A 16,624-nucleotide genomic window follows, 5' to 3' on the forward strand; every position below is an offset into this window, starting at 1 on the left:
GGAGGCTATTGTACATCTTGGCACTAATGATCTGTCCCAAAAAGATGTACTCTCTGTGCAGAATGATTTCCAGAGCTTGGGGAAGGAACTTAGCAGAATAGGCTGTAGGCTTACTTTCTCAGAGGTTTTACCAGTGTATAAGGAGCAAAACGGAAAAGGCCAGCGCATAGCACAATTCAATATGTGGCTAAAGGAGTGGTGTAAAGGGGAAGGCTTTGGATATATTAGTCACGATGTCAGTAGCTGGTCCAATCAAAAGATGTACAAAAGAGATGGTTTGCATCCATCAAAAAAAGGGACTGAGTTACTCGGCTATAAATTCACAGATTTTCTGGAGGGAAATTTAAACTAAACAGCGGGGACAGGGAGTTAATTGATACGGAACAACCCTGTCCCCGGCAATTTAAAAACTATAGGGCTATCAGTGCATGTAGCATAGATGTGTGTGTGGACAAGAATACCAACCTTGCTACCAATCAAAATGAAGCCTCTAATAGCGAGTGCCACATAAAGTGCACTAACCAAATAGGTGGTAAGACAATAGGGGAACTCAGGCACCACACAGGTTATGTAGAAAGGAAACACAGGGCCACCCACAAAGGACTCAAATGTTTATACACCAATGCACAGAGTATGAACAGCAAACAGGGTGAACTAGAAATTCAGGTTAACGAGGGCAGATACGATATTGTTGCCATTACGGAAACATGGTGGGATGAAACTCACACATGGAACACACAGCTAGAGGGATTTAAATTATTTAAAAGAAACAGACCAAATAAAAGAGGAGGTGGAGTTGCTCTCTATATAAGAAATAACTACATCTCCACAGAAATAGAGTACAACAATGATAAAAACTCTCTTGAATGCATTTGGGTCAATATAAAAGGGGGGGGGAAATGACATTGCCATAGGTGTATACTACAGACCACCCAACCAAACAGAGGAAATAGATGAACTTTTTGCTAGTCAGCTAACTAAGTATGTAGGAAGCACACCACAATAGTAATGGGGGACTTTAACTACCCTGACATCAACTGGGAGACAAACTCTGCACCAAGTGGAAGATCAAACAGATTCCTGGCAAACCTAGCAGACAACTTTGTCTCCCAAAAAGTAGAGAAGGGAACTAGGGGATTAGCCATTTTGGATCTAATTCTCACTAACAGAGATGAAATGATAGACTGTGTTGAAGCCATAGGAACCCTGGGAGGAAGTGATCATGCAATATTAGAATTCAACATTATAGAAGCACAACCAATAGAACACAGTCAAACTAGAGTCTTGGACTTCAAGAGAGCTAATTTCAATAAACTTAGAGAGGGCTTGGGAAGGATTCCATGGATGAGAATCCTCAAGGGGAAAACAACTCAAGAAGCTTGGGAAATTTTGAAAAATGAGATAATAAAAGCACAGTCTAGCACAATACCAACAAAGAGGAAAAATAACAGCTCTCAAAAGAAACCAGCATGGCTGCATAAAGAACTCTCTGACAAATTGAAAGATAAAAAGGACAAGTACAGAAAGTGGAAAGAGGGGAACATAACTAAGTCAGAATATCAGCAAATAGCCCGAGCCTGCAAAGATGAAGTGAAGAAAGCCAAGGCTCAAAATGAACTAAGGCTTGCGACCAAAGTCAAAAATAACAAAAAAAGCTTCTTTCAACATGTAAAAAACAAGAAAAAAGTGAAGGAAATGATTGGTCCATTAGTGGGTGGAAGTGGCAAGAAGGTGACAAGCAACAGGGAGAAAGCAGAACTATTTAACTCATTTTTTGCATCTGTCTTTACACAAAGGGAAAAAACAGACCAACCTATCAAAAATAGTGCCATAAAAAACAAAACAGAAACACAAGTTAAGATAGGCAAGAAAATGGTTAGTGAGCACCTGTCCAGCCTAGATGAGTTCAAATCGCCAGGACCAGATGGATTACACCCCAGAGTTCTCAAGGAACTGGCAGATGTGATATCGGAGCCACTGAACTATATTTTTCAAAGATCCTGGAACACAGGGGAACTACCAGAGGACTGGAAAAGAGCTGATGTAGTTCCCATCCTCAAAAAAGGAAAAAAAATGGATCCAGGAAATTACAGACCTATCAGCCTGACCTCAATACCTGGGAAGATCCTGGAAAAGATAATCAAACAACGAATCAACGAACACCTAGAGGCAAACAAAGTCATTACTAAAAGCCAACATGGGTTTGTCAAAAATAGATCATGCCAGACAAATCTTATTGCATTCTTTGACCAAGTGACAAAATTAGTGGATCAGAGGAATGCTGTGGACATAATTTACTTGGACTTCAGTAAGGCATTTGATAAAGTAGATCACAACCTACTACTTGACAAGATAGAAAAATGTGGGGTAGACAGAACCACCACCAGATGGATCCGTAGCTGGCTGACCGGCCGTACTCAGCGAGTGGTCCTCAATGGAACTGCATCTATATGGAGGGAAGTGTGTAGTGGGGTGCCCCAGGGCTCTGTTCTGGGCCCAGTACTCTTCAACATCTTCATCAACGATTTGGATGAAGGGATAGATGGGGAACTCATCAAATTTGCAGATGACACCAAGCTGGCAGGAATAGCCAACACTCCAGAAGACAGGCTTCAGGTACAGAAGGATCTGGACAGACTTGAACACTGGGCACTAACTAACAAAATGAAATTCAATGGTGAAAAAAGCAAGGTTCTACATTTAGGCAAGAAAAACCAAATGCACAAGTACAGCATAGGTGGCACCATGCTCAATAGTAGTAATTGTGAGAGGGACCTCGGAGTCCTAGTAGACAATCAGTTAAATATGAGCCAGCAGTGTGCGGCAGCTGCCAAAAAGGCCAACACAGTACTAGGCTGCATTAACAGAGGGATAGAATCAAGATCACGCGAAGTATTAATACCACTCTTCAATGCCTTGGTAAGGCCACACTTGGAATACTGCATCCAGTTTTGGTCACCACGATGTAAAAAAGATGTTGAGACTCTAGAAAGAGTACAGAGAAGAGCAACAAAGATGATTAGGGGACTGGAGGCTAAAACATATAAGGAACGGTTGCTAGAATTGGGTATGTCTAGTTTAACGAAGAGAAGGACAAGGGGGGACATGATAGCAGTATTCCAATATCTCAGGGGCTGCCATAAAGAAGAGGGAATTAAGCTATTTTCCAAAGCACCTGAAGGCAGGACAAGAAGCAACGGGTGGAAACTAATCAAGGAGAGAAGCAACCTAGAACTAAGGAGAAACTTCCTGACAGTGAGAACAATTAATCAGTGGAACAGCTTGCCTCCAGAAGCAGTAAATGCTCCAACACTGGAAGTTTTTAAGAAGAGACTGGACAGCCATTTGTCCGAAATGGTGTAGGGTTTCCTGCCCGAGCAGGGGGTTGGACTAGATGACCTCCAAGGTCCCTTCCAACTTTACTATTATTATTATTATTATTATTATTAATAATGAAAAGCACACTTGAGATCCAAATTGCCTAATACAGTATAAAACAACCATTGTTTTTTTTTCCTCCTTTTAAAATGTTTATATTTCCTTACCAGTCACTGGCTACATATTAGCTCTTCACCAAATTTTGATTAGAGTAACTTTTTAATTGATTCCGCCTGACTTCATCTTTCCAGTGTTTAAGAGAAGCAAATGACATGTTTGCAAAAAATGCAGTGAGGCTAATTAACAGAAACACACCCTTCCTAAGACAGGTTCAAACGTAACTCTACTGACTCAGTAAATGGTGTTTTATTAAAACAAAGACAATTCTGCCTTCACCAGTGCCAAAATCAGGTTACTTGCAACTGTAATTTCCATGTACAATCTTAAATTTAAACAAAATCAATTTTGAATATTGATCGATAGAGTTTTCCAATGAGTAAGCAAATGCATATTTCATGCTCCTGATATCTAATGCAAGAATTGACCCTGTAAAGTGGTTCAGGTACAAGGCTAGAAACTGAGAGACTCTGAGTTCAAGTCCCACCTTAGTAATAAAATCCATCTGGATGACCTTGGACCGGGCGTTCTCTCTCATCTCAACCCACATCACAAAGTTGTTGTTGTAATGAGAATAAGAGGAAGTACTGTTAGATATGTTCACTGCTTTGAATTGTTTATAAAAAATAAAGGTGGGATATAAACAAACAAATAAGATCAGCTCTTATGTAAATAAAGAGTTGAAATTCTCTAGATACAGTAATACAAAAGCCAAACATCAGAACCAAGCCTATATTTGGTATTTTCATCAACGAACAAGTCTTATGATGATGTTATCAACCCCATTACTGCAGTTTTTATCTTACACTGTATTTGGTAAATTGTCTTATTTATACCATTCTTTTATATCATTGTTAAATCTACATTCTGCTTTCTTTCCAGAAGCTCAAGGCAATGTATTCAGTGAATCCACCACCAATGTATCCCAGCAACTTCCCTTTCGGGTAACTTGGACAAAGTGTGTGTGCTAAAAGTCACTTTTAGTGAGTGGGTGGATGTGTTTCCAGGCCTGAGCCTAAATTTAAGGGATGTACAAACTGGTTCATGTACAGAACAGCTGATTTTAAATGGTTCATGCCTGAACTGAATGAAGGTCTGAGTATGGAATGAAACAAGACTGCTTTATTCTGGACACAGATTAAAATGAGGTTGTTCCAAGAGAAGTGCAGAGGAGAAGACCAGGAAGATTAGTGAGATTGGCAGCAGTTGGGGGAAGATCTGGGAAGATCAAGTAGGTGAGTGGCTCACTAAAGATATCATGACAGGATGGGCTAAGTAGAAGAGAGAGGTTAAGACACTGAAGCCTTGCCCCATAAAAATCACTCAGAACAGATTGGCAAAACAACTGTTTTAGATTCAAAACAAAACACATTTTCTCTTTCAGGCATATCTATAATTGATTTGAATTTGGGCTTTCCCATATCCAATCTTATCTAGGACTAGCTGTAAACTTAACTACTATACCAAAGTGACTCTCTTGTTCAATCTTTGCTCAAGCTTTAAGTATTCTGAGAAAAACTATGTATCACTGTATATAAATGCAGAATTTGTGTAATTTTTCTACAAAATGTTTGTTTTTATAAATGGAGAACATGTAGCACTTTGCTATGTGTTATGGTACACATACAGACCAAACTGGTACAATACAGACAAATCAGTCTAACATCAATACCTGGGAAGATCCTTGAAAAGATAATAAAAAAATAGATCTGCGAACAACTAGAAGCAAACAAAGTTATAACCAGTAGCCAGCAGGGGTTTGTCAAAAACAGATCATGCCAAACCAATCTTATTTCATTCTTTAATAAAGTGACTAAGTCAGTAGACCAGCGAAATGCTGTGAACATAGTATACTTAGATTTCAGTAAGACATTTGACAAAGTAGACCACAACTTGCTGCTTAGTAAGTTAGAAAAAGATGGGATAGACAACACCATCAGATGGATCTATAGCTGGTTGACAAACCGTATTCAGCGAGTAGTCCTCAATAGCACTACATCCACATGGAAAGAAATAAGCAGTGGGGTACCACAAGGTTCTGTCTTAGGCCCAGTACTTTTCAATATCTTCATTAATGAAGAAGGGGACCTCATCAAATTTGCAATGACATAAACTGGCAAGAATAGCCAACCACCCAGAAGATAAACTCAGGATCCAAGAAGATCTTGACAAATTGTACAATGGGCCCTATCCAACACAATGAATTTCTGCCTAAATGTAAAAGGCAGAAAAAAAATCAAAGGTACAAGTACAGATTGGGCAAGACCTGGATTAAAAACAGTAACTGTGAGAGTGATCTTGGAGTCCTAGTGGATGATCACTTGACTATGAACCAGCAGTGTGCAGCAGCAGCCAAAAAAGGTAATACAGTCCTGGGTTGTATAAACAGAGGCATAGAATCAAGATCAGGCGAAGTATTAGTACTGCTTTATAAAATCGTAGTAAGACCACACCTGGAATCAATTTTGGTCACCCTACTACAAAAAAGATGTTGAAAGCTTGGAAAAAGTTCAGAGAAGAGCAACTAAAATGATCAAAAGCCTGGAGACTAAAACATATGAAGAACGGCTGCAGGACTTGGGTTTGGCTAGTCTAAAGAAAAGAATAGGGGTGACATGATAGCAGTCCACAAAGAAGAGGGCATCAAACTATTCTCCATAGCACCAGAGGGCAAGACAAGAACCAATGGATGGAAACTGACCAAAAAGAGCAGCAACCTGGAATTAAGGAGAAACTTCCTGACAGTGAGGACAATTAACCAATGGAACAGCTTGCCTTCAGAAATTGTGGGTGCTCCATCACTAGATAGTCACTTGTCTGAGATGGTATAAGTTCTCCTGCTTGAGCAGGGGGCTGGACTAGAAGACCTCCAAGGTCCCTTACAGCTCTATTCTATTCTGTTCTGTTCTATTCTATTCCTGCAATTGCTTTGGAAATGAGCTAAATAAATGTTTTAGCTCTAATATGAGCACAGTACCTTTCTACTAAGCATGAACAAAGCTACAGCTCCTTTGAAGCATTGAATTGTTGAAGCCAACTATTCTTAAAGCAACTGTATCAAAGTCTGAAAAAGAGAGCTGCTTTAGTAGAAAACAGAGAATACTGTGCTCATGCATAAGTCCAAAGTACTTATTTCAAAACATTTCTGAACCATGCACAGTCCCATTATATATTCAAAACAGTTGGAAATTAAAAGATCATTAAAAGTAGCTGCACGGATTGGAGTGATTACAACACTGGCTTACTCATAAACATCTATCATCTTATTAAAATGTTATTATCAGCTGCTGAGTTAGAAGTCAGCTTCTCTGCTGGCTGCCTCCAACCTGACAAGTCTCCAAGTTAGTTTATTAATCTTATTCAATATATCTCTCTGGATTTTGGATAACTTCCAAGTATCCAACCCCCATTTTGCTGTGAAATAAGTAATAATTAAAACTGCAATTTAAAATTCTCCCATATTATTTGTACAAGTGATGATTAATTTAACAATCATGAGCTGTACTGAGGCTCATAAGGCTAAAAAGGTTAAAAATCAATAGACTTTAAAGAAAGAATATAGCTTAACAAATCAGGATGGGAATGAACAGTGTGATTGTGCCTGGATGTTAAGCATCTACTTTTGTGTTGTAACTTCTTCCATTTTGGTCTCCCGTTACAAGCCTGATGGGATTTCTCCTACTTCCTTTTCAAAATGTATTACTTTATATACAGTTGGGATCCCAAGAAATGTAACAAAACACTATAGATTGTACCTTCAGAGTATTATTGATGTTTTACAATAAATGTAACAAGTTGTATCCCCTAAATCAGTGTTTCCCAAACTTGACAATTTTAAGGCATGAGGACTTCAACTTCCAGAATTCCACAGCCAGCAACACTGGCTGTGGAATTCTGGGAGTTGAAGTCCACATGCCTTAAAATTGTCAATTTTGGGAAACACTGCCCTAAATGAACTTCTCTAGTAAGATTAGGATGAATCTTCCCTCATATCCACATAGCTACAGTTCCTACTGTTCTTAAATTGGGAGGGTAAGTTGCACATTACCATATTATGCTGTGATCTGGTTCCTACTTTCTTCTCCATCTGGTTCTTTTTCTAGTATTTCTTCCAAACAGAGAGACTCTATCTCAGTTATCTATACAACAAACCCTGGGAATTAGTTTAGTTAGCAAAGGGACTATAAGGGACTAAAAGAATAATCAGACTTTTTTTTTAAAAAAAAGCCACATGTAAATGTTTTCATCAAAATTAAATATGGGAATATTCTCAAAAGAATTAACTGTAAAATATGAACTGGCAGGGTATATGAAAGACAGAAGAGACCACAGTATTTTAAAGTTGCAATAAACAACTTCCTCTCTTTGAACAAATAATCATGCTTATAAATGAATGGCGAAAATTAGCCCAAAAGGGAAGATAGAAAAGTTGTCCATACAGCAAACTTTTTCCAAAACTATTATCCATCCCTCAACACAAAATGAATGAAAAACCAAGACCAGGTCACAAATCACAGTTTCCATAAGTAAGCTGTTTAGATTTTATTATTAAATAATAAAATCTGATTTCCTGTCAGACCAGCTGTAATCTTTCCATGGGTGATAAATCTTTTGAGCTACACAGCTGGAATGTTTTTCACTTTGAAGGAATGTACCAATCTTTTAACTGTAAATCTTAAAAAAAAAAAAAACCACCAGCCAAAATCAAAAAGGCATCATGAAAACCAAAAGCCCACCCATCTTCAAGCTTGAATACAGTATCAAGTTCAATTGAATAAATTGGTTGACTCATTTTCTTTGTTGATAGTTGGGAAGCTCCGCTTCCATCCTCTGTGTTGATCAAAGAGGATTCGACAGCTGTTGTGAGAACAGTTGTTTAGAGGTTGGGATTCCACAGTCTGGACATCTGGTATCCCAGAAAGAGGTAATCTGAGAGCTATTTGAAAGAATCCCGCATGACAGCTTGCACTACAATTATGAAGCTCTAGATCAAATAGGTTAAACACTATTTGATGCAATGTAAACTAGATTCAGCTCTTATGCTTCCCAATGTCTTTTCACATATATTAGGTTTAGGTTTAAAGAAGTTATAGCTCCATGATGTTGAATTTGAATAGAAGGAACTGTGGTTTCTTCAAAAAGAACAGTAAATCAAAGCATGAGTTGGTCTTATTTACTGAACTATCTATTTAGCAGAATTCTTATGTGTGGTCGCAAAAGAAGAAAAATATGACAACCTATTTGTGCAGATTTGGGCAGGTACTTTTTGTACAAGGGGAAATCATAGTTTCCCAATATGTCTTAACTGGATCTTGGTGCCACCACAGTAGAACACTATTCTGAATTATACAACAGTTCATTTAGTGACTGTTTGAAGTGACAATGGCACTGAAAATAGTGACTTATGAGACCATTTTTCACACTTATGACTGTGGCAGCATCCTCATGGTTACATGATTTACATTCGGATGCTTGACAACTGACTCACATTTATGATGGTTGCAGTGCCCTTGAGTCATGTGATCCCCTTTTGTGACCTTCTGACAAGCAAAGTAAATGGGGAAGCCAGATTCACTGAACAACCATGTTACTAATTTAAGAACGGCAATGATTCACTTAACAAATGTGGCGAGAAAAGACATAAAATGGGGCAAAACTCACTTAATAAATTTCTCATTTAATGACATAAATTTTGGGCTCAACTGCGGTCATAAGTTGAGGGCTACTTGTACAATGATATATACACAAAAAACTCACAACAGAAGATATTTATTTCCTGATTAAGAATATAATGGCGCCTGGCTCATTTATCTCCACCCTCCTTTCCAGTTTAAGTCAAATAATTAAAAAGAGAAGTATATTGTTGCTGAAGTGGCACAATGATAAATGAAATCTATTTTCCTATTCCAGCCTGGTATATGAGAATAAGAATTGTTGCTATTAATATTGTTTTCTACTATTATAAAGGATCGCATGAAGGCACAGGGCATGAAACAACATGACATAAAATGTTACTGGATTACTCAGAGGATGTTATTGGTGGTATAAGATCTATTTTATTAATTGCAATGCTGAGCAAAACCTTGCTATTCTATAGAACAGTGGTTCTCAACCTGTGGGTCGGGACCCCATTTGGGGTCGAATGACCATTTCACGGGGGTCGCCAAACCACGCTGCCCGCCATTTTTTTCCCATTTCCCTAGCTGTCCTACTCCCTCTTATTGGTGGCCACACCTACTTGGGGGTCACCACAACATGGGGAACTATATTATGGGGTCACAGCATTAGAAAGGTTGAGAACCACTGCTATAGAAAATTATGATGTTTGATGTACTCACCGATCAAAGCTGTCACAAAACGATTCATGGAAAGAGGCTCTAAGTACATTGGCCCTTCATAACCGGATTCTAGCTCACTTCTTACATAATCCCTAAAAAAAAAAAGAGCTGTATTAAAGGACTTTTAACATGAAACGATATTTGCAAAATGGGGGTAATTTAAGACCAGAATAATGCAAGATGCAAAGTCATGGTGATTAACCATGGTTTATTCTATATACCACCATCAATGTTTAAACATTATTTAATAAAAACAGATGTCTATTCCATATGGTTCTCACTGGTGACAAATCTTGAGGATGTAAATTTATTGATTTTTATTAAGTGACAAAAAAGCTCTATGACAAATTTAGCTATAAATCTCTTCCCCCCACTAATATATACTTCTCAAGAAAGATCATGCTCTCATCTTCTCCTCCCTGGTAACTCAGCCTTGTTATTAAACAGACATGACTGAATTATTCCAAGAATTCATTAATTCATTTGAATTTCATTCCTGAAGTTACCAAACCTCCCTAATAACATATTTGCTTTGTGAAACCTTCCTTTGTGTGCAAGCAGTTGACAAAAGGCCAAAATCCTGGCATATTGCAAAATCTCTGCTAGATAGCTGACCTTGCCTGTATTTGAGAGATAAAAGGACCAATATTTTGCCAAAGGTATAGAAAGATAAGCATTCCAGCTTATCTGAGAGTCATCAATTGTCAAGGTTCATAGTAGCTCTATCATTGAAATAGGCCCATACTGTTTTGATTTTGAAAAATAATCTCTTAACTAGTTGCATCAATTGCAATTTCTTTCTATGTCTATATTGATTCATTTAATTTAGATAGATACAGACAAATGCTGTACAGACCAGCCATATAACTGACCTCCTGCACATCCCAAATTACGTTATTTCTTCTTTGGTTGCACTAATCTTTCCTTCTACTCTTTCCTTTATTAAACCACAATTTCCCTATAATACCTTAAAGGCATAAAAAGATACAGGTAGATTTTGTTTGCCAATCGGGACCGGCAATTTAGTTGTTAAGCAAAGTTGTCACTGAATGAAACTGTGACTCTGCTTACAATCTTACTTCAGCTTTTCTTTGCTTCACAGACCAGCAAAGGTCATAACTGTAAGGATTGCTCACAAATTTATTTTTTCATCACTGTCCTAACTGAACAGTCACTAAGCAAGGCAGTTACTAGAAGAGGACTGCCTGTAAATACAACAAAACCTAAGCTGTTGTATACCTAACTCCTTCAACTTGATTATGTTAACTTGTAGAACTGTACTTTCTTAAATTATCAGCTGATAAACAGTGTTTATTTTTTTAAAAACACAATAAGTTCTGTTCATTAAAAAAAATAGAAGCTATTCATTCAATCTAAAACAATAAAACAGAATACAGTACAGGTAGTCCTCAATTAATAACCACTTCAGCAACCGCTCAAAATAGCAAGGGCACTGAACAAGTGGTACTTATAACTGGTCCTTGAAGTTCCAGCCATCGTTATCACCGCCTAAGTCACATGGTCGTAATTCAGGCACCTGGCAACTGGACACACCTACAACAGTTGCAGCACCTCACAGTCATGTGCTCACTTATTTGCAATCTTTCTTGCTGGCTTCTCACAAGCCAGGTCAATGGCAAAGCCAGCAGGAAAAATTGCAAATTGTTTCCACTACTTTTTCTCCAGAGATGCCTCACTATGGAGTACGACATCACAGGGACCTTGTAGTCCATAGCCTACATGTCCTGCACCACCCCCTCCCTAGCAGGCACGCACTTGTGTGGCGCAGAAGCAACTCTCTGTCTTGTTCTATAGTATTTTTCTGGCTTCCAGCCTGGTTGCAAGCTGTCCTATTGATCTTGTTTGTGGGAAGCCAGCAGGAGTTTGCAAGTTGCAGTCATGTGTGGTCCTGGTTTTACAATCCACAATTTTCACTTAATAATGGCAACAGGGACACCTAGGATTGCCATCATTAAGCAGTGCAGTCCTGTGACATCACACTTTGCAATTGTATTGCTTAGTAGTCCAATTACTATTGTTAATCCAGGACAGTCACTTAGACTTCACAGGGCTTTACAGCCCTCCCTAAGCAGTTTACAGAGTCGGCATATTGCCCCCAACAATCTGGCCCCTCATTTTAGTGACCTCAGAAGGATGGAAGGCTGAGTCAACCTTAATCTGGTCAGGATTGAACCCCTGCAGTGGGCAGAGTTATCCTGCAATACTGCATTCTAATCACTATGTCACCACGGCTCTTTGGGCTCACAATTGAGCCCAAAATGTCAGCTAAGCAAGATAGTTTTTAAGTGAGTTGTGGCCCGTTAACCCGGTTGCCAACTTAATCTGGCTTCCCCAGGTTGCAAAAGGGGATCACGTGACTCAGGACAATGTCATAAATTGTCTTAATGTCATAAATACATACTAGTAGTCAAGCATCCAACTTTTGAACATGACCACGGAGATGTTGCAATGGTTGTAAGTGTGAAAAAATGACATAAGTCATTTTTTTAATGCCGTTGTAATTTTGAATGGTCACTAAATGAATGGTTGCAAGTTGAGGACTACACCTTTATTTGCAAAACCCAGCTGATTTACTGCCTTTATTACAAAAGTTGCCAATATCTGTCTGCTCAGTTTCACTTCTCAAAAAGTTATTGTAAGAATAAGTAGGTTTTTCCAAAGATGAATTCCAGAAATCACAAAATATTCTATAAAAAGTACTGCTCAAATTATGGATTGTGAGACCCTTTTCTTAATAAGTATGTTTTTTTACTATATAAACTGATGGTTGTGCTTTATCCATTTTTATAAGTGGAAGAACAAAATGGTTGTTTCTAGAAGCAAGATATATTGAAAGGTGCAGCAGATATAACTCAAAGAAAAAAAATTAACCATATAATTATCTTACCCTAAAGCAGGGGTAGGCAACCTTGGCTCTTTTATGACTCGTGGACTTCAACTCCCAGAATACCTGAGCCAGCGTCCATGAGTCATAAAAGAGCCAAGGTTGCCTACCCCTGCCCTAAAGTATAACAGTTTGTACTACACTGTCATTGCAAATTAGCTGGCAACAGAAAATAAAAATGCAATTATGACAAAAAAGGGGAAAATCCATCTTCCAGTTCTCACAGCTAGCACAGTAGATATAACTAAGTCTCAAAACCTCCCATTTCCTACCAATCAGTTACACACAATTCAAGGGTCTTTTTGCTGATGAAGCGGCTTAACCTTTTCCATGCCACTTCTGTGTTTTTCCTTTCTATCAGCTCCAGGAAGTTGTATTAGACTGGTAAGAAAAGCGCTGTATACATTTCCCCTTTTACGCAGTAAATTCCTATCCTGTTTATTATTACAACTTTCTGCAAACTCTTTTTCCTTGAGCAACAATAAAGAAAAAAATGAACAATGTAATTCAGCTCTCTTTCCTAGTGACAGAAAGTGAAGATCATAATCCTGGCATGGAAAGGCTATAACTGCTAATGCAAACAAGCAAGATAACATTCATTCATAAAGCTGAAGTGAGAGACTAGTCCTTTGTCTGCCCTTAAGCTGAGAGACACAACAGCAATTTACAATTTTTAAATGAGGGCATGCAATGCTGCTGCTGTGCTTTATGGAGTGGCCAATAAAAATTAGGGGGGGGGGGATAAAAATATTGTGCCAGAAAATATTTTTCCCAGTTGCTCTTTACATACAATTTATTCTCTGTGTCATTTTTTTTCAAAAAGAAACATTCTCCAAGAAAAAAATATTGTAAAGAACTATCCTTTATGCTAGCAGTCCACAATCTTTCCAGCTCTGCAGACTGGCAGTGGCAGCAGCGGTGTGGGTGGGGGGGAAGGGGGGATGGTTTCATGTGTCCGTGTGCTACTTGCCTGCTGCTTGCATGCCCCAATTTCTAATGGGCCGTGGTCCAGCACCGGGCCACAGACTAAGGGTTGGAGACCCCTGCTTTATACCAGTCACAAGCTGAGTTCTTCATTACAAATATTTCATTGTTACAAAAATGTGCAAGTTATGCGGTAGTAGCTTTTTCTGGGCTACTACCTAAAGCTGAAATGCCTGAGGTTAATCTAGAAGTTTAATTCTTATACACATTTGGTTTTTTTCAATTCTATTCTTTGTTTCATGGAACTTTCTTTTTCCCACCTCCCAGGAAGGAATCTGTGTTCTGGAAATGTATAGGTGTTCTTATAATTTGCTTTAAAATGGGCTATTCTACCACTTCATTTAAAAGAAGTATTTTCCTCCTTTGGCTAGAGCAGGGGTCGGCAACCTTGGCTCTTTTATGACTTGTGGACCTCAACTCCCAGAATTCCTGAGCCATGCTGGCTTAGGAATTCTGGGAGTTGAAGTTCACGAGTCATAAAAGAGCCAAGGTTGCCGACCCCTGGGCTACAGAGAACTATAGTATGAAAGACAAACTAATGATATTCTGGAATTGCCTAGAACTGTCTTCGCTTTAAGAAAACTTTACTTAAACTTAATGCATACTAATCTTCTGTAATAGAATCTTTTGCTTAGCTGATCAAAATTACAGCAGATAGCCATTAAATTATCAATCACAATCAGACAATGGAAACCTTTCATGCCTATTCTGATACAGCTAGCTTCTAATCCACTTCTGAATACAATTTAAATGGATAGTGCCTTACTTTTAAAGGCCATGTTATGGGGAACCTCAGATACTATCTCCCAGATACCAAGGTAATTTTTACATATCTTCAGCTGAATGCCTCTGCCTCCTTAAATTAAGGAAGAGGCCCCTCTTAAATCCACCCCAGCAAAGAGGTCATCCTCTGTCCTTTTCCAAATTTTCAATGGCAGATCTTCAATGTATGGAGGACTACAGCCCCCCACTGCCCACAACCAGCTGAGGAAGTGAGATTGGGAATGAAAGCATCAACAGATCAACAAGCCAATACATTCTTGTTGATTCTTATACAATGCTCACTGGTCTTATTTCCACTTTTATTTATTTTACTTATTTTATTTTTACACTGCTTTGATGGAATATGTAATCTTAGTATTTTATCTCATTTATAATACTGAACTTTGTTTTAATCAACACTTTATTTGCTACGGTGTAACAGCCAACCAGGGAGTAACAAAACTGAATGATTTGGATATTTAATAATGCTTGGGATTATTTCTTTTTCAGAATAAAGCAATGAGTGCATACATGAGTAACTATATCTAAACAAAGAGTAATTTTAGAAGCATTTAGAAACTTCAACTATGCATCTTTTTGTTAATGCAGGAAAAATCTCTGCAAGTTAAAGATGCATTGTACTCATTGTGGTCAAAAGGATATATAGCTCCAAAGTGGAATGCTCAGAATGTTTTTTAAAAAAGTAATTTCATTTTCAAATAACCATTTCAACAGTAATATGCATCAATTTTCAGTAACGTAGAAGCTAAAACATAATTAATAATTAGCCAAGTAATAGACTTAAATGGATTTTTGTTAAGAAACACTTGGACCAAAATATACATTAATAGTAAAACTAATGTATGCACTTATTTCATCAGCATAATCCAGTTATATATCCAATATGTTACTGACTAACCTCAAGATTGGACTGTGCCATTTTGTAAACAAAAACAAAGTGATTTAGATAAAGATAAGCAAAACCAGAAATGAATTTCAAAATCATTAGACATATTCATGCCTTTTGTTTATACCTAAGAATGCATAATCTTCTAAGCAGAAGGAAGATGTCACTGCCAAGATAGATCCACTACTTGACACCACATTGAAGGACATTCTGGAAAGAATCTACCTGTGTGGTCACTCAGAGTCCACACCAATTTGACAATACTCCACAATCAAATAAATGATGCATAGCTAGGAGAGTGTTATGCTACACATCTTCATTCATTTCCCAGAGGGTATGAGAATGATGGCACTCAACTGAACCACTTTACACCAGAATCAGGAGTCTAGGAGCATCGCTTCATACCAAAGGTTCTGTTAGCCAAAACTCAATTTTATCAGTGGCTAGGCCAGGGATGCCCAAACTCTTTAGTTCACTGATTATTTCCTGAAGTTTTGGATTGTTAATTAACCACCAAATGTTTATTATATGAAAATAATTTAATAAATACTACTTCAACTAATAGCACTACAGATAACAACAACAGTCCCACTAAGCCTTGGGGATTGAAACTGACCACTCTGATGTTTGATATTTTATATATACAATAACATATGCTATTCCATCACCATCCTATAAGCTTACCTGGAAAAAAAAAACTCTGAGCACCTGACACTGAGCTACTGCTATGCACTGTACATGAGCTGCACTTGATGACTATTCAGAAGCTGCAGTCATGCAGGCAGTGCCTTGGCTGGCCCATATGTCAGTATTGCTCTATTAGCTGTACTGGGTTTCTGTTGCAATTCAAGGTGCTAAATTACTACTTATCAAGCCCTTTCTGGCATACAGCTTAGGTTTTGCAAAGGAATGTCTATTTCTTATGGTTTCTGCCCATCCAGTAAGTTCAGATTCTCTTGATGTTCTGTGTCTTGTTCTATGAAGTGTGGGCAGGCTCTGCTGCACAGAATGAATAGGCAGGTTCAGTTGCTACAGAGTATGAGATCCAGAGCAGTTATTTTCTTTGATTTTTTAGCCTAAACTGTCTAATACTAAACTTTTTAACAGCAGACTTTGAAGTCTCTAAAACAATCATCCATATGGCTGAGTGATACATATCAACAATTATTGGCACACATCAACTTACAATAAGATCACCTTCATTTATAATTTGTTAGTGAACGAGAAGGCTAT

The 16,624-nt window shown here is 38.1% G+C and overlaps 1 protein-coding gene across 2 annotated transcripts in view; it reads right to left on the bottom strand.

Moving 5' to 3' along the window:
• The window catches only part of RNF145 (ring finger protein 145), an 88,376-nt gene that overhangs the window by 28,395 nt on the left and 43,357 nt on the right, over nt 1-16,624 (bottom strand). For both annotated transcript variants that reach the window (XM_039330224.1, XM_039330223.1), the window contains exon 4: nt 9,834-9,925. In XM_039330224.1, coding sequence (XP_039186158.1) covers nt 9,834-9,925 — 92 coding nt within the window. The remainder of the gene's footprint in view (nt 1-9,833; nt 9,926-16,624) is intronic.

This window comes from Crotalus tigris, unplaced genomic scaffold (genome assembly GCF_016545835.1).
Source record: "Crotalus tigris isolate CLP2741 ecotype Arizona unplaced genomic scaffold, ASM1654583v1 scf7180000024427.8105951120:4207309, whole genome shotgun sequence".
Lineage (NCBI taxonomy): Eukaryota > Metazoa > Chordata > Lepidosauria > Squamata > Viperidae > Crotalus > Crotalus tigris.